This window comes from Sminthopsis crassicaudata, chromosome 6 (genome assembly GCF_048593235.1).
Source record: "Sminthopsis crassicaudata isolate SCR6 chromosome 6, ASM4859323v1, whole genome shotgun sequence".
Taxonomy (NCBI): Eukaryota; Metazoa; Chordata; class Mammalia; order Dasyuromorphia; family Dasyuridae; genus Sminthopsis; species Sminthopsis crassicaudata.
In genome coordinates this window covers 71,711,301-71,738,967 of record NC_133622.1, presented here as the reverse complement: position 1 = coordinate 71,738,967, position 27,667 = coordinate 71,711,301, and the positions used below count along the sequence as shown (strand labels likewise).

Here is a 27,667-nt window from a genome sequence, read left to right as displayed (position 1 = left end):
ATTCCCTCCCCCCGACGACAGGCAATACCATACATTTTACATGTGTTACAATATAGTCTAAGTACAATACATGTGTGTGAATATCATTTTCTTGTTGCACAATAAACATTAGAATCCGAAGGTATATGCAACCTGGGCAGACAGATATTAGTGCTAACAATTTACATTCGCTTCCCAGTGTTCCTTCTCTGGGTATAGTTATTTCTGTCCATCATTGATCAACTGGAAGTGAGTTGGATCTTCTTTATGTTGAAGATTTCCACTTCCATCAGAATACATCCTCATACAGTATTGTTGTTGAAGTATACAGTGATCTTCTGGTTCTGCTCGTTTCACTCAGCATCAGTTGATTTAAGTCTCTCCAAGCCTCTCTGTATTCTTCCTGCTGGTCATTTCTTACTGAGCAATAATATTCCATAACTTTCATATACCACAATTTACCCAACCATTCTCCAACTGATGGACATCCATTCATCCTCCAGTTTCTAGCTACAACAAAAAGAGCTGCCACAAACATTTTGGCACATATATGTTTCTTTCCGCTCTTTAGTATTTCTTTGGGATATAATCCCAGTAGTAGCGCTGCTGGGTCAAAGGGTATGCACAGTTTGATAACTTTTTGGGCATAGTTCCAAATTGCAGAGCTAACTTTTTTGGTGGTGGAAGTTAACATACCGAGAAAACACAAAATTAGAACTAAGGGAGTACCCCATAATCTAGTTCAGAACACAATTGAATTTAAACAGGATTCACAGTCATTCAAATAAACCTTCCGTTCCTGAATCCTATAAACAATCAGCAACTCTGCTCCTGTTAAGGAAGAATTTCAATTCATAGCTTGCTTGAAAACTGGAAGGCAAATAATGAATCGAAGGGAAGAAAACCTGTTAGTATTGATTGTCTTACATGGACTTGAGAGTTCTCAACTAATTATTTGAAACTCACAGCAACTCTTTAAGCATAATAATGCTGAGATTTCCATTATCATCATCATGTCATAGATGAGAAAGCTGAGGCTATAAGTAACTTAATCACAATCACACAGCTAATAAGTAATAAAGCCAAGACTTGAACCCAAACTTGAGACTCCAAACCTAACATTCTGTCCCATATATCAGTAGCCTTAGGGAATAGCAGGGCCCCTCCAGGTTTGAGTCTGGAAACATTCTGATGTTCCTGTAGCTCAATGCCCCTATCACTAGGTTTGTTTGTTTGTTTGTTACTATCTATCTGGGGTTTTCCCTTTAATGTAATGACTAATATCTATTTTAATTACTTGTAGAAAAGCTACTTAGAACAGATGAGTCAAATTATCAAATGGTTAATGACAACTTGACTGAGGGATAGTCCAAACTTCGGAGGCAGAGACAAAATCAGTTGAATGTTGAAATATTAAGTCAGAAGCCTATCAAAAATGAAGAATAGATTATCAAAGGGTACAAAATATCCCAGGGGAAAGTTTTTAATTCCAAATGACAGTTGCCTGCAGAGCCTCTGCTGCCATCAATAAGAGTTTTGTAGGGATGCTTGTAACATGAGAGGATTTGACCATATTGATGATGAGGGTATGTTGGTGCAGTCTTGAGAACCTCACAGTCCTTGACAGCCAGGTGAGTCACCTTCCCCAGGAGACCAGGCCCAAAAAATATTATTGCAAAGGATCTAGATGTAGAAAAGAATGGTAGGCATCGGGAGGCTATTCCCCTTCTCAGAAAGAGCCCTAATTTCAATGAATACTGCAACCTCACTCGTGATTCTTGCTTTACTGACAGCTGGCATGGATTATGTTGGGGTGAGCCAAAACTTCTACTTTGCTCCTGGAGAGACCATGAAGACTTTCCGTGTGACCATTGTGGATGACCTGGGACAACCTGTCTTGGAGGGTCCAGAGAAATTTGAATTGGTTCTTCGCATGCCTGTGGGCTCAGCGCTGGGGAAGCCTAGTACAACTACAGTTATCATCAATGACTCCATCACAGACTGTAAGCAGAAAATATCGTCATGTTTGTTTTTTTTTTTAATAATTCTTTCAAAAGTAACAAAAGCATCACCTGAGATTAGAACAAGATACATTTGGCTAAAGGATGGATGGTCCCTTTCATTTTTTTTTGTTTTAGACATGTTATAATGGACTAATGTGAGTGGGTATGAGTACGTACATATGTGTCTATAGGTATGTTCCACAGACAGTGTACCCCATACTTCATTATGACATGGAGATATCTTGGGTAACATCAAGTATTTTAACTTTATTCTGAATCCCTTTTGTCTCACAGTGTTCTTATTTTTGAAGGGAGTACTCACACTGATGAAACTGTAGATCCTTGAAAGTATTTAGTGTTACATCGGTGGTCAGAAAACTTGTCCTCTGACATCAATTAGCCTGAACAAATCAATCCATCTTTATGGGACTCAGATAACTTCTTAAGCACTTTAAATCACAGAGTAGATACAGTCTGGGATCTTCCTTGGTGATGAAAATTCCCTTTCCCAAAGTTACCCATGCTGATGGGTAACTATCACAGATCCTGTACATATTCACTTATACAGAAAGACTATATTAGAGGGACATTTCCACCCTCAAAGAAGTCACAGCTTACAAAGTTATGTGAAATATTTAAGAAACCAGAAAGCATAAATATATAATGATACAATGGTAATTACGTTATGATATTTTGTTATTATTGATCATATTTATTGTAGTCTGAAGAACAACAAAATGCTTCTCCAGTCAATAAATGTTTATTAAGCAACTACTATGTGCTAAACACTGGAGGCAAACACTAAACACTCCTTATAAAAGGAGGCAAAAGATAGTCCCTGAGCTCAAGGAGTTCACAATCTCAGGAGGATACAACACAAAGACAAATATATATACAAACAATCTATATACAGGATAAAAAAGGAAATAACAGAGGAAGAAACTAGAATTAAAAGGGGTTGGGAAAGGTTTCCTATAAAAGATGAGATAAAACAAAGTTCTCAAAAATGTGTCTTATTTCCTCCTGGGAAGTCATGGCTCATGGAGTCATGGATTTAGATCTGGAAGAGACTTTACAAAATCTAGCCAAATGCTTCATTTTACAGATCAACAAATTAATCCACAAGCAAAGATTGAGTGCCAAGCACTGTCCTAGGTACTGAATACAAAAAGGAAAATGAGGTAGTCCCTGCCCTCAAGGAGCTTACCTTCTATTGGGGGGAAACAATATGTAGACGAATAGATAAATGCAATATATAAACAAAGTAAACCCAAGACCATTTGGAGCAGAGGAAGGGGCTATAAGGAAGTGAGGCAGCATTTAAACTGGACCCTAAAAGAAGCTAGTATTTCTAGGAGGTGGAAGGAGTCCATTCCAGATACAAGGGGACAGCTTATCAGAGCCAGAGAGAGGAGAGGAGGAATGCCGGGTGGAGAACAGATGAGACCCAGAGAGTCATTCTCCAAATTTACATGAAAGTCAAATAGCAGAGCTATTTGAACCCATGTCCCCAAATCCATCCTCTAGAACAACAGAAAGACAATTTAATTCATTATTAACATAATTTCACAAGATTATTTCAATTCAACAAACATTTGTTAAATCTCTATTGTGTGCCAGACATAGTATTGGGTACTAGAAATATAAAGAAAAAAAAAAAAAAAATATATATATATACACACACACATACATACATATATATATTCCTACTTTCCAAGTGCTAACATTCTACTGGCATTCTTATGTTTTAAAGGCATAAAAAAATTCATGAAGGGCAGCTAAGTGGTGCATTGGTTAAATCAACAGCCCTAAAGTCAGGAGGACCTGAGTTCAAATCTGGTCTCAGACACATAACACTTCCTAGCTGTGTGACCCTGGGCAAGTCCTTTAATCCCAATTGTCTCAGCAGAAAAAAAAAATTCATGAAACATTGAGGTTTTCTTAATAACTTGAAAAGATTGATAATGGAGATCAACCATCCCTCAGTTAGCCTCTGGATGAAGGGGTTTGGGGTATTCTCTTCCAGTACCTAAGGTCCAATTCAAGAAGCCCTCCTGCACAGGAAATGAAAGAGATGGACAGGTCAGGGTCATCATCCACCGCTCCGGAGACGTCAGCCACAGCTCCACCGTTCGCTGCTACACTCGCCAAGGCTCTGCCCAGGTGGCTTCGGACTACAAGGAAAGACCCAACACGGATGACTCCACTGTCACTTTCTTTCCAGGTAAGAACTTTGGGTTTGCTTGGATCCCAGGGGTAGCACAGAGTAGCTTGCTCTTTCAATTCCAAAGTAATGGGGAAGGGGAGAAGAGAAATATATGTACATATAGACACATATACACGTATTTCCATGTGCATATACATATGTGTACCCATGTGTGTTTAAATGTCCATGTTCAGTTATGCCCAACAATTCTTGACCCCGTTTGGGATTTTCTTGACAAGATACTAGAGCAGTTTGCCATTTCTCTCTCTAGCTCATTTTATAGATGAGGAAACTCAGGCTAATGGGTTGCTAAGCAACTTGCCCAGAATTACATAGCTACTAAGTGTCTGAAGACAGATTTGAACTCACAAAGATGAGAGTTCCTGAATCCAAGTCCATCACTCTATCCACTCTACCATCTAGGTGCACAAATGCACATATTTTGCCTGCATAATAAATAAAATTATCTACATGATAAATAATCTGTATAGTAAATATATAAGTATGTTTTAATATCTTTTATATTAATATTTTATTGTATATAAATATATATTTATATATATAAAATATCTTTTCTATAAATACATATAAATGTTGTTGGAAGTTACCTATAAAAGTCTCCAAACTTTTTAAGTTGTATCATACCCTTCCCAGATATAAAAACTCAGCAAACTGACTGTTCCTTATCTTAGAAGAAAATAATGAGAATGAAACAAAAAAGCCTGTTTAAAAAGACTTTTCAACTCTGGCAAAGAAATGTCCTGTACAATTCTGGGTTGGGAGACAAGCATTTTTTTTAAACATTTTATTTCCATATTGGGATAACTTTTCCATCTTAAAGTAGGAAGTAATCTAAAGCCACCCAATTGTCCCATGGACATGTGGGTAATTAAAGTGTTATATAATGCCTATTGCTCAAAAAAAATTTCTCATTTAGATCAGGAGAGGGGAAGAGAGAGGAAGTAGGAAAGTGAGAAGGGTAGAGACATTCTGAGAGGTACCAGTGTAAACCTGGTGAGATGCTAAAAAGAGAAAAGAGGAATATGGGGCATTCTGAAAGGAGAGAGTTGGGACCTCCGAGAGTGCTGAGTGGTATTGAGAAGGATGGGAGACCAAAGGCAGACAAAATAAAAAGGGATGGAGGAACTATTGAGAGAAGATGGGTACCCCTCCCTTGGGTGGAGAGGAAGTGGGGGAGAATAGACAGAATTAGAAAAAGAAAAAAAAGAGAGAGAGAGAGAGACAGACTAGGGAAAGAAAAACAAAAACACAATGCAGCAGAAACAGCCCCAGATTTGGAATCAGATTTCCCAGGCTTAAATCTCTACCCTGCTATCTAACTCCCTTTTTTGGGGGGGGAGGGGGTGCTCAGTTTCTTCATCAGTAGAATGAAAGAGTTGAATTAAATGGAAGTAAAAATGCTTCCAGCTCTGAATCTACCCTGCCATCTCTCTTCTCTGGATCTTACCTTCATCTTATTGGGGAGCTGAATAAACCTTAAGTCCTTTCCAGTTCTGATATCTTATGATCAACTGGGGGGGTCAGTATAAAAGAGAAAACCAAGTATCAGGGTCCAAAGGAAAAAGCAGAAAACATTTTATCTGGTGGAAGAAGACCTAGATTTGAGTCCTATGTCAGAGTCTAGTAATCTATTTTTTATAACAGAGTCTGCTGGGTGGTGCAGCTGGCCCTAGAGTATGGAAGACGATCTCAAATACTGCTTCAAATACTTTTTAATTGTGTGACACATATAAATTTTTCACTGCTTCAGTTTGCCCATCTGTAAAATGGGATAATAATAGCACGAGGATCATTGTGAGAATCAATTAAGATAATGATTGTAAGGTACTTTGCAAGGCTGAAAGTCCAATATATATGCTGGCTGTTGTTATAATAGAATCATAAGATCACGGATTTAGATAGAAGAGTTCTTAATGGTCATCTGGTCAAATCTCTTCTTTTTACAAATGGAGAAACTGAACAAGAGATTACCAATTGGACACCCAATCCCACAGCTAAGAGATAGCAGAGTCAGGAAGGGATTGAGGAACCTCTGTCTACCACTCCTTCCTCTGCCCCATACCACAGAGAGGAATATAAAATACAGATTGCAAAGAAAAGCCAGCCACATTAGATTAACCCTATTCCATATGGTACCCTGAAAGCAATCGATATAAAGGATCATTATGGCAAAAACTGTTTTTTACATCAGCAAAAGATGCTTTCAGAAGGGAGGAGGAAATGGTCTAGTGCTAAAAAGTTTTAAGACCCCAGAACAATCTTTCCCAATTATGAAATTATGAGACGAAAAAAAATGTATGCATGTGTGTGTGCTATCCCTCTTGTTAATAGACTTTCAGGATTATTCTTGGTGCACAAAATGTGGTCATGGTATTAGAAAGGCAGAATCATGGATTGAGCCCCCATCCCTTTAACAATGATTACACGAATCAACCAGAGCAACATAGGGAAGTAATTCCTCCAAAATTTAATAGAGCTAGCTATCAATATTATTATTATTTCTCCATTCTATTATTATCATAACTGAGAAGTTACTTGAATAACAGTTTTTAAAAAGCATCCACAAGCTGATTAGATAGCTAAAGTGGTAGGATTTCTTTCCGTGACTTTCCATAAGTTTATTCTTGTGCTCTAAATTTATTAACATGTTATCATGAATAGTTCCCAGTGAGCTATGCTATTATTTTCCATGCATTTTGTGCTGTGTTCTGGCTTTGTGCAGGGGAGACAGAGAAGGCCTGTGTGGTGATCTTAGAGGATGATTCCATTTATGAAGAAAATGAAGAGTTTAGGCTTCTACTTGGCACCCCAAAAAGCAGCTCTGCCTTTGGTGCTTCAGTTGGAGAGCAAAAAGAGATGCTGATCAGGATCAAGGATGAGGAAGACAGTGAGTTTTTAGCTTTTTGCTACCGTTGTGGATCATGAACTAAATCATTATCAACCCTGGACATTAGGGTACTTACTGCCAAGTTATAAGTATTTGGTTGGAGGCTATCGCAAGTCCAAAAATATCATTTAAAATGGACATCATTCACAATGTTTTTCAAAGGTGAATTTTGAAAACTATCTTTGCATACATTTAGGAAAATAAAATACCAATAAAATTTTTAAAATAAAAGCAAATGTAGCAAAAATAAAATTAGATAAAGTGGACATCATTTCCATTTTTAGTGGGAAAATCATTTCAGTTCATTCAAGGGGGCCAGGATTTCTACAGACTTGCACACTGAAATTTCTCCCAACTATATGCCTACCAAAGTAAATTATATACAAGAGAATACCAAAGTATCTGAAGCTGGACAAATCAAGTGGAACCAAATATATTTGCCAATACATTTACCAATGACAATCAGGTGATTTTGTCACAATCACCATAGAGTGATCCATTTACAATCACACTGAATTCAGGGAGGTTGCTTGAAATGGACTAGTCTGGGTATTAGACAGTTAATTCCTAGAATCAATACACTACTATTGTATAAGACATAGCATGATCTAGCAATACACTGATAACTTAGATAGACTGTCCCTTATGACCAGGAAGAGAGCAGTCATCATGGCAGCGTTTTCCAAATATGCTGAATCAAGAAAATGATGGCCTTTAATTCCACCCAGAAGTCAATTCAAGGGTTACATATTGGCAGGCTTCAAAATGATAAATATCTGCAAGTACTTTGCAAAATCCCTAGGCTTAAAAACCATGATGGAAATTTAAAGACAGATGAGCTATTTTTTTTTACTCCCCCTTTGCATTTCTCGTACCTAATTTTTGGATCAATTAATTGTCTTTCCATCGCCTTTCCAGAACCGGTGATCAAGTTTTCCAAAAGCAAGTACAGTATCCAGGAGCCTCAGCACCCCAGAGAGACTGCTGTGCTCAGAATCCCTGTGGTGCGCCTGGGGGACACTTCTCAAGTGTCTGTGGTACGCACCCACACAAAGGATGGCTCAGCCACCTCTGGGGAAGACTACAACCCCATGTCAAAAGGTGAGAAAACGACTCTTGAGCCACCAAATAAGCTCACAAGTTAGGTTCACTTCGTTAAAAATCAAGGAAGGACTGCCCCTCCTGCCCATGCCTTTGCCTCTCCCTCACCTCTGCCCCTTCAGTTCTCTGGCTTCCTTCAAGAATAATAATAATAATAATAATTATAATGACATATAATAAATAAGTATATTAATTAATTTGTCATTAATGGTAAATGGTGTGTGATAATAGAATTATAATGAACATATAAAATAAGGATAATTATTTTTAATTTTAATAATGATAATTATGTTATATAATTTGTTATGATAATAAATTATATATGATGATAATGAATACATAATAATAATATGATACTTAATATATTAATTTATCACTAGTAAAATGATGACCATAACAAAATCATTGGCTCAAAGACTTAGAAACATAAAGGATTTTAAAGGTCATCTAGATCAACCTCTTTCTTTTACCAGTGGGGAAATGGACTCTACAGAGAACAAGCAAGTTTTCAAAAAAGAGATAATTAATTAAATCAAATCTTGGCAAGATTCCATTTTATAGAGTGTGTTTTGGCACTAGAAGTGGCAATAATCAATAATAACTCACATTATAGACCACTTTAAGGCTTACAACACCACCATGGAATAGTTAACACAATATCTTTCAGTTTGTTTATTTTTTAAATTATCTCTGTGCTCTCAGTGTTAAAGGAACTCCCAGGTGAGGAAACTCCCTTCCTCTATCCATGCAAATTAGCACCTGCTCAGAAACTTATTATAGTAATTAAAGAGGCATCTGAGGTTCTAAAAGGTTAAATGAATTACCCAAGATTACCCAGCTAGTAATAATAATTCTAATAACGACTACAATGTTTATGTAGTGTTTTAAGGTCTGCAAAGCAGATTACAAATATTATCTTATTTTATTCTCAGAAGAACCCTTAGGTAGGTACTCTTATTATCCCTATTTTACAGATGAGGAAACTGAGGTAGACAGCAGCTAAATGACTTGTGCAGGGACATACAAGCTAGAAAGTTTGTGAAGCTGGATTTGAATGCAGGTTTTCCTCATTCAAAAATCAGGTCTCTCTCTTTCACACCATGCTGCCCCTTTAACCCCTTTTTGACAGCTAAATTGAGAGTTTTTAAGTGATTTAACCACAGTTTCATAACCAGTGAGAGTCAGAACCAAGGCTCAAGCCCACACTTTCTAATACATCAGGTGGATAATATGCCCCCTTTTCCATGTCTGAATCCTATCACTGCCTCTTAGTCACTCCACCATTGCTAAGGAGAATTTCCAAAAGGAGTTGGGCAACAAGGGGGAAAAAAAAGTGAAATAATAGATCTTCAATGGAAATGGGATTGATACTGAGTCAGGTCTGGGGTGTAAGGATTTGAATTTAGTCCCAAATCTAGCACTACTAGCTTCCCAAATGTTTTAGACATTCTGAATATTCTGAATAGCCATGCTTTTTGGAAGAAATGGAACTTTGAAAAGAGATTAATTTTGTTTTCCTTTTGCTCTCCCTTTCAGATATTGAGTTCAAGGAAGGAGAAACTGAACACTTTGTAGAAATTGAAGTCTTATATGATGGCATAAGGGAAATAAGAGAAACTTTGACAATTCATCTGAAACCAGATGAAAACATGGTGGCGGAGATACAGGTTATTGAAATTTGCTAGCTAAAACTCTAATTTGACAAGTCACATGAACCTTTTAATTATTAAAACATTGAGGCATTTTTCAACTGTTGGCTTCCCTAAAACCAATCAATCCATTCATCCCTGCATCCTACAAGAAAAACAGCAGCTCATGCCTTAATTACTGCCTTTACAATGTCATTAGGATTGTGGGAGAACAATTATATGAAACAAAGAATAAGTACATTGTTTCTAGCAAAATTTTACTGTTAAATATAAATTGCTATATTTTAATTCTTTGAAAAGATGGGATCCCTGCATGATATATAAGCTCCCTGACTTTGATATCATGCTAAACTCCTCACTCTCACTCATCCCAGACATCCAGTTATCAAATTTTGTAATTTCTATCATCACAAATCTTCACGTAGGAGCTACTACACTAGTTCAGACCAGCTACTGTTGTTCAGACCAGATGTTGTTGATATTCAGGAGTATCCAAGTCTTTGGGACTCCGTTGGAGGCTTTCTTGGTGTAAGGAACAAAATGTCTAACCAAGAATTCCACAGCTCGCTGATGAATCCAGAAAAAGATTTTATTCTCCATTCTTGCAAGAAAAGGTAGTTTTTTATTTACTATCCTGCAAGGCAAGTCCCTTCCCTGATTCTCCATTGATTGGGTATAGAGAGTGACTCTTCAGGAAGGAGGGAAAGAGGAAGGGAGGAAGGAAAGGAGACAGGAAGGGAAGAAGGGAAGGAAGGGAGAAAATGAGAAAGAAACAAAGGCAAAGATACAGAGAAAGAAGAAGGAGAAAGAAAACCTAATCCTACATTGGTTATTTCTAAAAACAAACCTCCTCCTAAAATGGCCCGATCTACTTTTGGTTATCTCTTTTAGAAAGTTTCTTCTTCTATCAAATCTAAATTAGCCTCTTTGTCACTTTGACTTTTTACTCTCAGTTCTGCCCACTGAGGACAAGCAAAACAAGTTTCATCAATCTTCCATCAATCAGCTAATCAGCAAGCATTTTTCAGTGTTTACTATGTGCCAATTACCGTTCCATGGGACAGCTCCACATTAGAACCAGAATTCTCCGCTAAGAGTATTATTAATCATTCAGACAGGTGACTGAGGGAGCTTGTAGAATTAATGTCCATGAAGAGCACTAGGGTAAGGAAGAAAGCCTATTTGCTGTATGCTTTGGGCATGATCTTTTCGGGAGAGAAGTAATAAAGATAATTCCTTGGAGAAACTTTACAGCCCTCTGGCTCTTCCCTGAATGTAGGGCGTACAAATTAAAGTTCAAATTATGGTCTGGCTTTTGGGGGCTTTCTTGTACCCAAACCTGATAGGCAAGAAGAAATAAATGGTTTACCGTGGATATTTATGGTATGGTAAAATGGTATTTATACTGACTTTGGGGAGATCCTGGGCACGTAGCCCACCTAAATTGGAGTGTGTGCAAATAAAGCAGGCAAATGAGCAATGTAGAATTAGAATAAAACACTAAGGAAAATCAATCCTCTGCTTATTTTGCCAGCTCTTCTCTTCTTGAAAAGTCTTTCCTTGAACAATCCTTCCTTTTTTCTATATTTCAGATGAATAAAGCCATCATATACATTGAAGAAATGGACAGTGTTGCAGATGTCACCTTTCCGGCCATTCCCCAAGTGATGTCACTCCTCGCCTACGGTGACACATCTGCAACCCAAGAGAAAGTCAGCCCCCCAACTGGCTACCCTGTTGTGTGTGTGACGGTAGGACCCGTGACCCCGAGCCCTGCTCGTGCTTAAAAAATCCATTAGTCCACCCAAAGGGGCTCTTGAGATAGCAGATGTTATCATTAATAGGCAGTGTTTTGCAAATTTTGTAGTTCTTTATAAATGTCTGCTATCTTAATTGTTATTATTGTTATATTTTTATTATTACTATTTTTTTTTTTTTGCTTCCCATATTGATCAGTGTCAGAGCCATGATGTACCTGAGAACACCAAGCATTTATTAAGTGCCTGCTGTGTGCCAGGCACTGTGTTGGATACTTAAGACACAAAGTATGAAAAAAATACATTTCTGAATTTCTGCATTCTATTGGGAAGAATGCATAAGTATTACTTTTGCATTAACCTTCTTATATTTAATTTGAATTTATTGTACATAAAGAAAAGAGGGCAGGTGAGAGAATCGGGAAAAGCTTCATATTGAGGTCTATGAAAGTTGTTGTTTTTGCCTGTATATCCCCAGCACTCAGTATATAGTAGGCACATAGTAGGTACTTAATAGTTGCTTGATTTGAGGTAGCTACGTGGTGAAGTCAGGAGGACCTGAGTTCAAATTTGGCCTCATCACTTAACACGTTCTAGCTGTGTGGCCCTGGGCAAGTTACTTAACCCCAATTGCCTCAGCAAAATAATAATAATAATAATAATTTCGTGACTTGCTTAAGCTGCCTTTTGAAGGAAGAAAGGGGATCTGAAGGAGCACATTTTAAGCATGGGAAATGGGTAATGCAAAGGGATGGAGACAGGGATACAATGTCCCTGTGAGAAACAGAAAGGACATTTGGCTGGGCCTGAGAGGGAGCCATGTCTAATGAGGCTGGAAATTTAGGATGCAGCCAAGTTGTAAAGGACTTTAAAAGCCAAACAGAGGGGTATTTGTTTTTTCCTTGAGGCATTCCAGAGCCACTGGAGTTTATTGAATAGGGAAGTGACAGGGTCCGGCCTGCACTTAAAAAATGAAATTTTGGCAGCTGGGCAGGAGATGGATTGAAGTGGGAAGGGGATTGCCGCAAGAGACTAATTAGGATGCCATTGCAATGCATAAAGAAAAAGTTCTCGGTTGCATTTTTAGTTTTATTAAAACTCCCACTCATTCATTGCCTGATTTCCATTAGACCTGTCCTAATGAATTTCAGGCCTTTGGTTTATTGGCCCATGCTAATTTATATGATTACTCCAGTGCCAGTTTTGGAGTTCCCTATTAACTAAGTGACTTTTGATATTTTTGAATGTCTGTAATATAAAATAGTTCATATGTTATATGCACATATATTCTCATCTTAAATATAATTACCCATGAGGCCTTTTCTAATGCCTACCCCACCTCCAATTACTGTGTATTAACTTGATTTTTTTTCATTCACTTTCCTTCAAAAATAAAACATAATAATCCCATAATCTCATTGCATTCATGTTTGACTATGACACCATTTGGAGTTTTCTTGGCAGAGATACTGAAGTGATTTGCGATTTCCTTCTCCAGCTCATTTGACAGATGGGGAAATTGAGGCAAATAGGGTTATGTGACTTGCCCAGGATCACACAGCTAGTAAATGCCTGAGTCTGGATTTGAACTCAGGAAGATGAGGCAACCTATCCATTCTATCACCTAGCTGCCCCTCCTAGAAAACAAGGAGTGTCTGTTTTTCTTGTCTCTGAGTGCCCAGAACTTGCCAATAAATTCTAGTTTATAACTGAATGAGTATAGAAATCATACCCAATGATATATAAATTCAAGGTATGCTGCTTCTCTCTCCCCACCCTTTCTCTCTCCCATTCTAGGCGTGTAATTCTAAATATTCAGATTATGACAAGACCGAGTCCATTTGCACAGAGGAAAATATTAATGACACCCTGACTCTGTATCGGTGGCTGGTTGGTGCCCCAGCCAGTAGTAATGGAGTCACCGGTGCCATGCGAGAAATAGATGCTGACACTTTCTTCACCAACACTAAGTCTATCACCCTTGACTCCATCTACTTCCAAGCTGGGTCCAGGATACAATGTGCCGCCAGAGCTGTTCGTACAACTGGTGATGTGGGGCTGGAGCTGCTGAGTTCAGTCATCACTATCAGCAAAGAACATGGTAAGTGGTAAGATCCTAAAGGGTAATCCATGTTACAGCAGGAAATCCTAGGGCTCCCTCTTAAGATGAGGGAATGATAGGAGTTCTAATCCTTGAATTCTCTGTGACTTTAATGTGTCAAATTCTATAAGCATCCAGAAAAAGGTCCAATAGCTCAGATTTTTGTTTTGTCCATTTTTCCATGCTGCCTCCTCCATGCTGAAAAAAAGAAACAAATGACTAATAAAAAGATGTCAGAGATTTACTCAGCAAAGTAATAATGGATGAACACAAATCTAAACCAATTTCAATCTTGTGTATCTACAGTATCACTCCATAACTTTAATTTTTTGTTTTTGTTTTTGCATCATAATCATTTCTGGATACCTCTCTTCCACCACCATTGAACCTTCCCCCGTACAAAAAAAAGGGGGGAAATATACACAATCTTTTAAAAAATTTTTAATTTTTTTAAATTAAAGCTTTTTATTTTCAAAATATATACATGGATAATTTTCAACATTAATCCCTACAAAACCCTGTGTTCTAATTTTTTCCTTCCTTCCCCCCACTCCCTCCCTCAGTTGGAAAGTGGTCCAATATATGTAAAACAGAGATACAAACTATCTCAAGTTTAGCCAAGCCAATGGATAAGAGTGGCTACATCTGACAGTATGCACAGGCATTCTACATTTTTATTCTCCATGAATGTCTCTTCTCCAGGACAATCATTGGTCATTACAGTTACTCAAAGCTCAACTTCCTTTTAGTTTTTGTTAGTTTGCTTACATATGTTGTTGTAATGTTTATTCTTCTGGTTTTCTCTGTTTCACTCTGCATTAGTTCAAATAAGTCTTCTGATGTAATAACTCATTTTCATAATGATGGCCATAAAATCTTCAAGACCCTGAAGTACCCTTAAAATTTGTCAAAGATTACCTTGTACCTGTCACCTTTCTTTGAAAATAGTCTTTATATAATATGTACGGTCATTTTCAACCAGAATTGTTGATTAACAGAACAACCTCATTCTCCAATCACTTTAGATAATTGGGAACTTATTTTTATTTTTAAAACAACCTAGTCAATCACTGAATCTACATATATGACTGTAACACATTTAATATGTATGGGATTGCCTGTCATCTAGGGGAGGGTTAGGGGAGGGAGGGGAAAATTTGGAAAAATGAATACAAGGGATAATGTTATAAAAAAAATTACTCGTGCATATATATTGTCAAAAAATTATAATTATAAAATTGAAAAAAGAAAAAAAAAAGAAAGCAAGAGAAAAAAATAAAATAACTTGAAAAAAAAGAATCTACATGTATGAATGTGAATACATATATGAGTGTATAGATGATTTTAAAAGGTCAAAGGACTGGTAGGAACTTCAAGAGGTTACTGAGTAACATGGTACAGGGATGACTTTTTGTGCTGAATTTGGAGGCACTAATGTTCTTAGCTACCAAATCACACGATTGACTTATATTGAGCTCAAAAGTGCACTAGAACCTCCTGATCTTTTTCAGACAAGTTGCTATCTAGTCATACTGCCTTCATCTTATACTTGTGAATCTGACTTTTTTTTAACCTAACTTTATATTTATTCCTATTGAATTTTCTCTTATTAGAGCTGCTTGATATTCTCACCTGACCTTGACATGGGTAATTGTATTTGTCTATGATCTCTCATCACTAATTTTTCCTATTAACATGTTCCTTTATAGTCAATATGAGCACCTCAGAAGGTAGAGTAGAAAATGGCAAAGTGGCCCAAAGATACCAGTTCTATCCCACAAACCTTCTTTGAATGTCGACAACGGACAAAGCACCAAACTTCAAGTGAAAGAGGGCAAACCCATTCAAATTGATTTTTCCATGTTCCCTGTTAAAAGACTGATTGAACTAATTCTGCATTGAAGAATTAGCACAGCCATTTTAAACAAAGCTCCCAACTCTTCATTCTCGCAGCCTTTCATCACAGCTGGAAACGGAATTACAGGGATAATATTTCTTCTTTAGGAGAAATGCTGGCAGAGGTGCTAATGAATGGTGGCTTGGCCAAGAATCAAAGTGAAATAGAAGTAGAAGGCCGAGATAATTCCCAGACTAAAGCAGGAATCCTCAAGAGTAGAATGTGGATAGAAGTCAGTGGGTTGAATAAATCTGCATGCATCCGTTTCTGCCTGCCTCTTCCCAGAATTCCCAATCCCCTGTACATTCTCATGAGTTTGTTTCCCCAGGTCTCTGTCAGCCACGTAGGCCTGAAATGGTAGGAGCTGAACCTTTCTCAGCCAGGATCCGCTATACTGGACCAGATGAGCCTGATTACCCCAACCTCATCAAGCTCACTGTGCTTATGTCTCACCTGGATGGTAAGGTCCATCCCAGGGGTAACCGAGCCCCAACTTGATAGGCAACCATTTCCATTCCCTAGGAGGATTAGTTAATTATTAGCGAAGGAAATGGCCACGCCCTCCAATTTCTTTGCCAAGAAAACCCCAAATGAGATCAAGAAGAGTTGACTAAAAATGACTTTTTAGGCAAAACTAAGAATCAAAAACTCAGTTTACCTAATTCCTGCCTGCTCCAGACATCTTCCTCCTGATACCCTGTTTCCCCACTCCCCCTCCTCACGGGTTTTCCCTTTTGGAGTCTGCCATGTTGTATTGTGTTTCAGGAATGTTGCCGGTCATCTCCACCCAACCCCTGTCCAACTTTGAGCTGACGCTGAGCCCTGATGGAAGTCGGGTGGGCAACCACAAGTGTTCCAATCTCCTGGATTATAGTGAGATCCAGAGCAAGCACGGTTTCATCAGAGAACCTGCCAGGAGCCCAGATAGAACCAGTGAGACATTGCCCTACCAATACAACTCTTCTCTGAGGTCTGCCCGGACCCTCCGCTTTTACCACAACCTTGACCTTGATTCCTGCCTCTGGGAATTCAGCAGCTACTACGACATGTCAGGACTCCTGACAGCCTGCGGTGGCTCTGTCAGCTCTGATGGCCAGGTATGTTTCAGGGTGAAGGTATTTGCTGAACCCCAGGGAGGGAGCATCTCATCTCCACCTAAAGCCCAAAGAGCTCTCCAGAGGCTATCTCACAATGACCCCTCAGGGTAAACACTCTACTTATTATTATTATAGCGCATTTGTAGGAAACTCCAAGAAGGAAAACTTTCTTCACTAATACAGTTAGGCTACTTAGCTCTAATTTATAGTTTCAGAGAGTTGTATAGAGGAGCTGAGAGGCAATATGACTTCATTCCCAGGGTCACTTGGCAGTATGTGTCAGAGGTAAGACTAAGAAGGTCTTCCTGACTCTAAAACCTCTATCCCGTATTGTTTCCATTCCCATTGTTCAGATGGGGAAACTGAGTCTCAGGTGAATACAATATGTAGGTAACAGAAATAGATTTCAAGACAAACCCTCATGATTCCAAGTCCAGCTGCAGAGCCCCTGAGTTACCATGGAGAATCTAATACCCAACCTTGCTAGTCAATCCATTAGAAAGGTGTTTTTTTTTTAATTTAGAAGTCTGATATTATGTCAAAAAATATAAACATCAAGAGAATCAGACACAGCCTACAGTCCCCAGCCAAATTGGACTTCTCTCTGTTCCTCACACATGACTCTCCATCTCACGTCATCTTCCCTTTGCAGCAGACGTCCCCCATCCTTGAAAGGTTTGCTCTTCAGGACCCAGCTCAAGTGCCAGTTTCTGTTCAAAGCTCTTCATCTTTTCTCATTTTCCCAGCTCCAAGTCCCTTCCTCTTCTTTAATTACCTTGCCTTTATCTCCCTGGTATTTATTGGTACTTTTTTCTCCACCTATGTAGAGGGCGGAACTTTGGAGAAGCATACTTGAAACTGTTAACTCAGTGGAATGGATAAGACAATGACTATCTAGTTTAGCATTCCAGTTCTCTAGTTCAGTATGACTGATTTAATCTTACAACAAATAATGGTTCCCTAGTGACATAATGATTGGTTTATACTCAACATGATGAATGGATTTAATTGTAATAAGAGTAGATAAACCGGGGACAAAGTCAGCCAGAGCCAGAGAAGACTTGACCGGCCTCACGGTGGCTCTCCTGCCCCCATCACTTCCCCACTAAGACCAAGGACTCGGGCTGGTCCCGAGATCCTCCAGAGAGCCAGTCTGGACACCCCAGTGTGGGGGCTCTAGAAAGCAATGGTATGTTTTGTCACCCCAACTAAAAAGCAGGACATTACATTGAGATGTGAGACTGCCGACTGGCTAAGACTGCTGCCGCAGACTGGGAGATTAAAGGAGACAAAAAAGACTTTGGACTTTATTCCTGACTATTCTTGTGGTGATTATTCTGCTGAAACCAAGGCTGGTCCCAAGGCCCTCCAGAAAGCTAACCATGCTTATATATATATGAAAAATGAGCCCTACTTGACAGCAAGAACTAGTTCATCCAAGAGGTTGGGCTTTGTTGGTGAAGTCCCAGGTCACGTTCTTAATTCCTAGTTCAATGTTCTTTTCATTATGACCCATTGCCTCTCATGAAAAATCAAAATTCTTAGAAATAAAAGGATTTCAGAGAGGCAGCATGGTACAGTGAGTAGAGTTTTAGACTCGATTTAGGAAGATCTAGATTAAAGTCTCATTTTACACTTATTTGCTTATGTAACCCTGGGTAAAAGGCATCTTATGTTTCAGATCCTCAGTTTCTTTAACTCTAAGAAAGAAAGGAAGGAAGGGAGGGAGGAAGAAGGGAGGGAAGAAGGAACGAAGGAAGGAAGGAAGGAAGGAAGGAAGGAAGGAAGGAAGGAAGGAAGGAAGGAAGGAAGGAAGGAAGGAAGGAAGGAAGGAAGGAAGGAAGGAAGGAAGGAAGGAAGGAAGGAAGGAAGGAAGGAAGGAAGAAAGGAAGGAAGGAAGGAAGAAAGGAAGGGAGGGAGGGAGGGAGAAAGGAAGGATGGAAAAATGGTGTCCACTTCATAGCATTGCTGTAAGGATCGAATAAGAAAATGCCAAATGCTTTACAAACCTTAAAGGGAGCTTTGTGTGAAAAAGAAAGAGAAGGATTTCTCTGGAAGGGATTTCGACTACCCGCTCTCCCGGCCCCATCACGGTTCCCCGCCCTCACTTTCGCACCCCCACAGAGATACCTGAGAAGCTGACAGCTGGCGTGTGCCGCAGAAACAAGCCCTCAAGCCCCACAGGAGGAAACCCCCTCTTTGTCACGGGAGGGTGCTAGGAACACGGAGGAGCCCCGCCCGCTCGGGCCGGGAAGGGCTCTCCCCGCGGGCCCGCTCCCTCCTCCTCGGCTCGGCTCAGGTCTGGTCAGTGAAACTGCGCTGTGGCAATGCTGTGTGGTGAATCGGTGACCTCAGTCTGGGCGCAGAGGGCTCTCTCCCTCACAAGGCCGTTGGGACTGGCCTGAACCACACTGCTGTTGAAAAGAGCCACGTCCATCAGAACCGATCGCTGTATAATCTCTAGCTTCGTTGCTTCAGATTAAAGGGAGAAGGCCCCACTGCTGAGAACTGGCTCTCACCACGCTACAGCAACCAGGGAAGTGGCCTGCACACAGTCGGCTCTGTGTATTGTTGGGTGACAAAAAGGGAAAGCAGACTCTTTCAGGAGCTCTTTTTAAGGAACTTTGAACTTTCAAAGATAGACGGGTGGATGGATGGATGGATAGATAGACAGATAGATAGATAGATAGATAGATGATATAAAATTCAGTGGGAGATTTGGGACACTCAATCCTGCTCTCTACCTTAAAGCAAACTTTAGCCTTCCTGGGCTTTAGTGTTTCAGTACAATGCAGTATAGCACACTGGAATACAGCAAGCATTTATTAAATGCCTACTGTATGCAAAGTTGAAATAATAATAGTGATGTGTATCTCTCACACCAGTTTGCCGGCGGCTCTGGTGTGCTTGGGCTTTAATGATGCAGATGAGTAACGCAGATATTATCACATTTTTAGAGGTGAGAAAACTGTGGCCTAGAAAGGCGCTGTGATTTGCCTTCAGACGCACAGCTCACAGCCGCTGGAGGCAAGCTTGATACAAACAGGGGTTCCTGTTCACAGGTCGGACACTGATTCCGGCCTTTGGCTCCAGCTAGAAAAGATCTCCCTGATTATATAGATCCATCCCCCATTTTATAGATGAATAAACAGAACTGGCAAGGTAAGCTAATGTCAGCTAGGTAGAAAAGTGGAAAACGTTAGACCTGAAGTCATGAGGAAATCTTGTCTCAGATATTACTTATGTGACATTGAGAAAGTCACTTAGCCTCAGTTTCCCATCTGCAAAATGGACATAACAACATCTACCTCACAGGATTGTTGTGAGGGTCGAGTGAGAGGGATGTACTTTGCCAGCCTTAAATTACTACATAAATGCTAGCTATGATAACTATTAGTATGTGACGTTCTCCTGGTCACAGAGTAAGTTAACGTCAGAGGTGCAGTTCAACCATTGTCTGCCTAGTGGCCTGCCCACCATGCCAGGTTGCTCCTTTATAAGATCCCTACAGGGCTTCCCCTCTTCTATGGAACAGGACACTGGATCCCCTGTCATTATATAAGTGCATCAGAGAGTTTTAAGTTGTCATCTGAGACCTAAGAGGAAAGGTGACTCAGAGGAAGCACTGACCCCTTTTTGAATAGCCTCGGAAGTGTCTCTGTAGTGAGAGATCCAGAATCAGATCCACCCGGAGAGTCGGCATCCCGGGGAAGGCATCTGGGTGCGTCCCTTATCCCAACATTTCTCCGTGGGTATAATAAAGGACACGGACCCCCACGGAGGACAATGAAAACCACTGATGATCACTCATCCCCCAAGCATCTATGGGCTGTTCTGCATGAGTCCGTGTACTCAGTGCCTGGGATGTGTTTGTTGTTCAGTCGTTTTAGTTGTATCCTACTCTCCATGGCCCCATTCAGGGTTCCCTTGGCAGAGATACTGGAGTGATTTGCCATTCCCTTCTCCAGCTCATTAACAGCTGGGGAAACTGAGGTAAAGTCTTCCTGACTTAGACCCAGCACTGTCCAACCTAGTACATGACTATAGTACAATGAGTAGTACCTGACCTCAGCGAGCTAATATTCTGTTCATCAGAACAGGAGGACACAACAAGGGATATTGGATGGTTTTTACTTGGGGCTTAAAACTCATCCTCATGTGGAAGGGTCCTAAACTCCATTTTTCCTTTTTTTTTTTTTTTTTTCAGGTATTAAGCCTAGCGCAGTCCCATGTCACCCTGCGAGTGCCCCTCTTTGTCTCCTATGTCTTTCATTCCCCAGCAGCAATTGGGGGCTGGAAGCATTTTGACCTGCGGTCTGAGCTGAGGCTTACTTTTGTGTATGACACTGCCATACTGTGGAAAGAAGGCATTGGCAGTCCCCCAGGATCAGAGCTTCAGGGTAAGTGTGTATATTCTAAGGAGAAAGAAGAACAGGAGAGGAGGAGGGAGAGAAGGAAGAAAAGGAGGAGGAGGAAGAGGAGGAGGAGAGGAGGAAGAGGAGGAGGAGGAGGAGGAGATAGAGGGGAGAAGGTGAAGGAGGAGAAGGAGGAGGAGGAGGAGACATATTAATATAGTGCTTCTCCTGTGGGAAATTATAACTTCACTTTGGGGGAAGCATGTAGTACAATAGAAATTTAGATTCTGGATTTGTAGTCAAATTTTATTTTAACTAGTTGATTGATTTAATTGAGTCATACATAGGCTTAATTACCTATTCTTACTGACTGAAGTAATGACCCAATGAATAAAGAGTTGGTTTGGAGCCAGGAAAATCTGTGTTCCAGTCCTGCTTTTGGCCCTGTATTGGACACTGTATCTGTCCCAGGGACCCCTGACCAAGTACTTTAACATCTCAGTGCTCTAGGATATTCTCTGGGACTCAAGTTGCAGAGAAGCTCCCAACCCACCCTACAGACCCATGTAGTCCTCAGAGCCCTGTTCTTGAAGTGCTAAGCCCAGTTGCTTAAGGTCCTCCAGTGTTGTCATGCCCCTCCTAATTTTGGAACACTGGAGCAAAGCCCTGACTACCTGCCTGAGTTATCCTCTGGTAATCAGTCAGTTGTGGAAAGAAACACGTTTTAGACATAAATCAATGCCATAACTAAGCCTAGACAACCAAGAGTGACAACAGAAAACATTACAAAGAATGGAGGCCTTCTGAACCAAATTATTTCCAGTTCTAAGGACATAGGCAGGAAAGCCAACAGAAAACTATAGAGGGACCAGAAAGAACCCAAGTGGACCCAATCCAGTTAGAGCTGTTCCATGCAAAGCCAGGGGAATAATTAATGTCCTGAGAGATGCATCAATAATCTGCTTCCAAGGAAAAGTCTGCTTTTGATAAGAAACCAATATTTCATCAGGATTCCCTCTGCACCCCAGAAATGAATTGAGGATTTCCCAAGACCTCACCCCTATACAACCCTCTGCTTCATAAATCATTAGTTCCCTATTATTATCTCCAGGATAAAATGTAAAATTTGAGGCAGCTTCTGCCCCAGAGAATAGAGCCTGGAGTCAGAAGACCTGATTCCAACCCAGTGTGTATGTATGTTTGTGTGTTTTATGCAAGTGTGCATATGTGTAAATAGGTGGCGCAAGAGTCAGGAAGACTCATATCTGTGACTTCTCAGACACAAAAAACCTGTGGGGCTTAAGCCACTTAACCATGTTTCCTCATCTGTCAAATGAGTTGGGGAAAGAAAAGGCGAACCACGCTAGTATATTTGCTCAAAAAAAAATCCAAAGTGGGTAATGAAGAATCAGACATGACTGAAAAACAACATACATGCATACATCTGAGTATGTGTACAAAGTTGTCTGCATGTTGGGGCCCCCATTAAAAAGTAAGATCAAGGGCAAGGACCGTTTTTGCCTTTCCCAAACACATCTGCCGTCTTGACTTCTTCCTCTATTTAGGAACTCTTCACCCAACCAGCATGCACATCAATGAGGAAGGACGGCTGCTGGTTGGCTTCCAGACAGAGATCCGGTTCCGGGGACAATTTGTGATGTCTCATCCAGGTAAGAGGTCCACCTGGTCCCAGTTAGGTAAGAGGCCCGTCCAGTGTGAGTTATGCTGCACCTCCCAGGGTAGCTGACAACTTGCAATGAGACGATAGAAGTGCAGCCTGAGAAGTAGGGTCACAGTAACCTGGACAAGCAAGGTCTTCCTACCTTCCTGGATCTTTCTAGGGTTTTGAGGAAGAGAACATGGAAATAAATGGCTCACCCTGTAGTAATGAATCCCTGCCCGGTGGCTGTAAGACTAGCTGATCTCTGAATTTTCCCCTATCTCTACATCCCAGAAGGCTGTGACTATCTGTAGAACCAGAGGTCTCCATTCTTTTGTTGGTACCATACTGAGCTGCCATTACCCCTTAGCATTTTGCCGGCTCTCATCCTCTCTGCCCAGGGACCGCTCTGACATCCACGGTGATGTCTGTGGACCACCCCGGTCTCACCTTCACCCTCACCCTCCTGAGGAGCGAGCCGGCCTTCCACCAGCCAGAGCAGCGGTGGAGTTTTGTCTCGGACTTTGCTGTGAGTTGACATTTATCAATCGAGGTGGGAGTAGAGATTTTTTTTAAAAAGGGTTTCTGTTGTTAATCCTCAAGTTTTGCATTCAGACTTCAGCTTGGGTCACTTGGAAATGATGGGAAAGAGGAGCTCCGTAGGTCAGATTCTATTTGGGAAGAGAGATCAATACAATATGAGGTAAGGGAGATAAATATTTATTTTCTCTCTGATTATTCATAGCACCAAAATTAGAGAGAAAACCTTCAGAAAGTGCTGTGTACCTGATAGGAGAGGCCATTGCAGGTTCTGTTTATGTAAATGAAAATATATACAAAGTTGATATAATTGCTCAAAATTTAGGGATACCACTTGGTTGTCAATTGTTCATTTATCCTTTTCAATCATCTCATAAGCCCATTGTTAAACCTTAGACAAAATTAATCAAACCAACTTGAAACATTCATGAGCTGGAGGAAGCCAGGTAGCCCAGGGAAGACACTACTGAACGTGAGTTCCAATCTTGCCTCAGACCCTTTCTTCATCATGGCCTTGGACAAGTAAGTCTCTGCCTAATCTTCTCGTGTGGAGGTGTGGAGTGTGGAGCAGGACTTTGTGGCCCCTGAGGTCCCATTTAAATGGTGTGTCTGAATCTATAGTCCCATAAGCTTTATTATTAAATAGGGGATATTAGCCCTCTAAACTAGACCGCATTGTGACATGGAGTGACGGGGTTTTCAAAGGCAACACCAGCCAGATGCACGCTCTGGGAGGTCCCACCCAAGGCAGAAAGGCTTTGAACACTAGTGAGAAACTGTACAACTTTCATTTGAGACCAATCTATATTAAATTCAGAAATTCATTGCCAAAATGAAATGGCATTTTTTCAGCTAAGGTAATTCACAAAGAATAAAAAATAAGTTGTAATCTTCATTAATAAGGAGAATCCACAGGAAAGAAATAGCAGGTCCTTTAAGTGTAGTAGAGGATACAATGTCAGATATCAACCTGAGTTTCGTTCAGGAGAATGTAAAAGGAAGAATGTTGCAGAGGACAGAGGCTGGCCTGTGGATCTAGTCTGTAAAAATGCACTTCTTAACGGCAAAAGGATGACAGCATGCTGCACCGTCTCAGGTTTTTGTAGGCGCTCACGTCCCGTAGCTCAGCGCTCTCTTCCATTCCCATAGCCCAAAGGAAAAGATCACTCAGTGGCAGGCAGCTTTGGTTTTCTGGAATAGGAATGAATGTTGGGAAAATTTCAGGGGGGTAGGGTGAGGGGTAACCATGTATAAATTCCCCAGTCACATCGTTCTGTCTTTTTAACATCTTTTTTCAATTCTTTTGCCCTTGGCCTTTGTTTAACTTTGAGGATATGCATTCTGCATGTTCTTTTATATTTGGGGAAAGGAAAAAGACCATCTTCAGTCCCGTCCAACCGTGATCCCGAAGACCCTGGGAGTTTCTTGGCAGGCGTTGGAGGGGTTTGCCATTTTCTTCTCCAGGGGATTAAGGCATGGACTCGCCCAGTAGTCCTGACTCCAGGCCCAGCATTCTATCCGCTGAGCCACCACTGGATTTATAAGCAGTCAGAATCTCTGCTATCAGACAGGAAGGGACACTTGCACAGCTCCTCTGCGTCCCAAAAGCAGGATATGGTCATCACAAATGGCTTCTACCCTTAACCACAAGGATCCCAGATATGCATGCACACAAGAGGCTGGAGTGATTGGCTGAAAGGAGGCAAGATTCTGGGCCTCTCTTCTTCAGAAGGGCCTGAAATCAGCCTGTTCCTTTCTAATGGCGTGGAATAAAGGGATGGATTTGGAGTCAGGAGAGTCAGACTCTTATCAGTAGTGTGGCCCTGGACAACGCCATTAAGCCCACCCACCTTCTGATTCCTTCTCAATGAATTGGGAATAACACTTAGAAGAATTCATATAGCTCTTTGCAAAGCATTTTAAAAATATTATCTCATTTTGTCCTCACAACAACCCAAAAGGTAAATGGTATTTTTTTTTTTTTGGCTTAGGTAATTGGGCTTAAGTGACTTGCCCAGGGTCACACAACTAGTATCGGAAACTGAACTCTCGTTAGATTGTTGTAAAGATCAAAAACCCTAAATCTTTATATAAATGCTATTTTTATTATCACCATCATCAATATCAGTCTTGCTCATTCCTTCTGCGCCAATGGATACAGCCTCTCACTCACTGCCAACCCAGGTTTCCATAGACTGATCTCAGCTGCAATAGAATTAAGGCTGTAGCCCGAGGCTAGGAGCCCCTCTGCCTCATCCTTTTAACTCACTGTGTTTGGACAGATTCGGGACTACTCTGGGACCTACACCATCAAGCTGGTCCCGTGTGTGGCTGCCCCACAACAACAATATGCTCTACCTATGATATGTCACCCACGGGAGCCAATCGCCTTTGACCTTGACATCAGGTTCCAACAGGTAAGGAACATCCCCTGGGAGAGAACTTCTCTCAAGTTCTCCATTTGGCTGCTGCAATCCTCGTGGCGCCTTTTGTAGTGGGATTTATCCAAACCTTGTTCTTGCTCTGCAACTTTGCCTCATTAAAAACTGTGTCATCAGATGCAGGAAAAGAAATATTTTATGTCTAGAGCTATTAGAGTTGGGACACCCAATGTGAAAACCCCCTTCAATCGATGCAGACTGGTACCTTAGCTGTAATTTACAGTCTTAGAGAGTCGTCTGAGAGAATTGAGATCAAATCAATCAACAAGAATATATTAGTTACTTACTATGTTCCAGGAAACAGGACAAAAAATGAAACAGTCCCTACCTCTTTGGGAGGGAGGGAGGGAGGGAGGGAGGGAGGGAGGGAGAGAGAGAGAGAGAGAGAGAGAGAGAGAGAGAGAGAGAGAGAGAGAGAGAGAGAGAGAGAGAGAGAGAGAGAGAGAGAGAGAATGGGATGAGAAAAAAAGAGAAGAGAAAGGAAGAGAAAGTGAGAGACAGAGACATAATTTGGGGATTGAGGGGACACTGGAAGCTGGTGGATTAAGAAAGTATCAGTTGTGTGGGTGATGGAATGGAATAGGGAGAGTTTGAGGTGTGGAAATAAATTAGGCTACTGAAATCATCAATAAAGAGGAGAACGCAAGACAGACTCTTAGGGAACTCTACAGTGAGTGAATGGAAGGATGATCCAGTAAAGAAGATTGAGGAATATCCACTCAAGTAGAAAGAGAAATAAGAGAAAGCAGTGACAGAAAAAATCAGAGAAGTGAATACCAGAAAGAAATGGTGGCCACCGAGATGACAAAGGACTAAGAAAAAATTATTATACTGCTGTATAATTAGCTGGAACCATTGAATTTCACAATTGAGAGGTCATTGGTAAGTGGGAAGACCACTTTCTTCTGAGGTCAGAAGTGACTTGCCCATAATTACACTGGGAGTATGTATCGGGCAATATTTGAACATGGGTCTTGGTGACTGAAGAGATTATAACATATCACCTCACAAACACACATAAAACTGCCAATATTACCCAAACTTTTTTCGTTTTTTACTTTCCGTTAACACTTCACCTTTCATTTTATCTCAAAGTTAATACCCTTCATTTTATTTAACATTTTGTACTTTTATATCTCATTTCAACTAGATTCTAAGTCCCTTCAGGAGAAACTGTTTTGCTGCTCAGTGTGTTACATTTGAATGGTGTTCGGCAGGAAATGGCCTTAGAGAGTTCATGTTCCTTTTCCCAAGTCACACAAACTAGTAAAGTTGACAAAGCCAGAATTAGAATGCTCATCTCCTTCTTTCTAGTCCAATGCCTTTTCCACTTTGCTACACTGGGTTGTTCCTTATTATACGTATTTCTATAATCCCCCTCAGGTGCTTTGCACATCATAAACCCCCAGTGTTGATCTATTACTTACCCACTGTAGGGAAAGTAGAATTCATATTTCTGAATAAAACCATATCTTGTTCTCCAAGGAAGATAATGCATATTTATTTATTCATTATGTATTCCGGATCTCTGCTAACTAAATTATATTGGCAGTGATAAGAATATGAAGGATGTTCATTCAATAAGCATTCACTGATCACATATTATGTGAACTGAAGGCATTGTGGGGAATACAAAGAACAAGACACAATCAGACCTCTGCATGGTGGAAATTAATCATAACTTCTACAGTTGGGTAATTGGATGGAACCTTCTCTGCCATGTTGTTGTGAAATAATTTGGGTTATTAATTCTCTGATTGTAAGTAAATACATTTCTTTTTTTCCCCCTACCCACTCACAAGGTCAGTGATCCAGTAGCAGCTGAATTTAGTCTAAACACTCGTATGTTCCTCCTCTCTAAAAAGGAACTCTGGATATCTGATGACTCCATGGGCTTTGGAGCAGGATCTGATGTAGCCTTTTCTGAAGGTAAAGCTTCTCCCAGGGTTATAATTAAGCATCTGTTATTGTTT

General features: G+C 40.4%; 1 protein-coding gene across 1 annotated transcript in view; it reads left to right on the top strand.

Annotated features, from left to right (window-relative positions):
• Positions 1-27,667, top strand: part of FREM3 (FRAS1 related extracellular matrix 3) — a 91,724-nt gene that overhangs the window by 60,462 nt on the left and 3,595 nt on the right. Inside the window, exons 7-20 of the mRNA XM_074275748.1 lie at positions 1,773-1,982; positions 4,009-4,206; positions 6,932-7,096; positions 8,015-8,197; positions 9,734-9,864; positions 11,439-11,597; positions 13,401-13,704; positions 15,930-16,061; positions 16,367-16,698; positions 20,906-21,098; positions 22,619-22,723; positions 23,115-23,242; positions 25,536-25,670; positions 27,497-27,623. Of these exons, the coding sequence (XP_074131849.1) occupies positions 1,773-1,982; positions 4,009-4,206; positions 6,932-7,096; positions 8,015-8,197; positions 9,734-9,864; positions 11,439-11,597; positions 13,401-13,704; positions 15,930-16,061; positions 16,367-16,698; positions 20,906-21,098; positions 22,619-22,723; positions 23,115-23,242; positions 25,536-25,670; positions 27,497-27,623 (2,502 nt within the window). The remainder of the gene's footprint in view (positions 1-1,772; positions 1,983-4,008; positions 4,207-6,931; positions 7,097-8,014; positions 8,198-9,733; positions 9,865-11,438; positions 11,598-13,400; positions 13,705-15,929; positions 16,062-16,366; positions 16,699-20,905; positions 21,099-22,618; positions 22,724-23,114; positions 23,243-25,535; positions 25,671-27,496; positions 27,624-27,667) is intronic.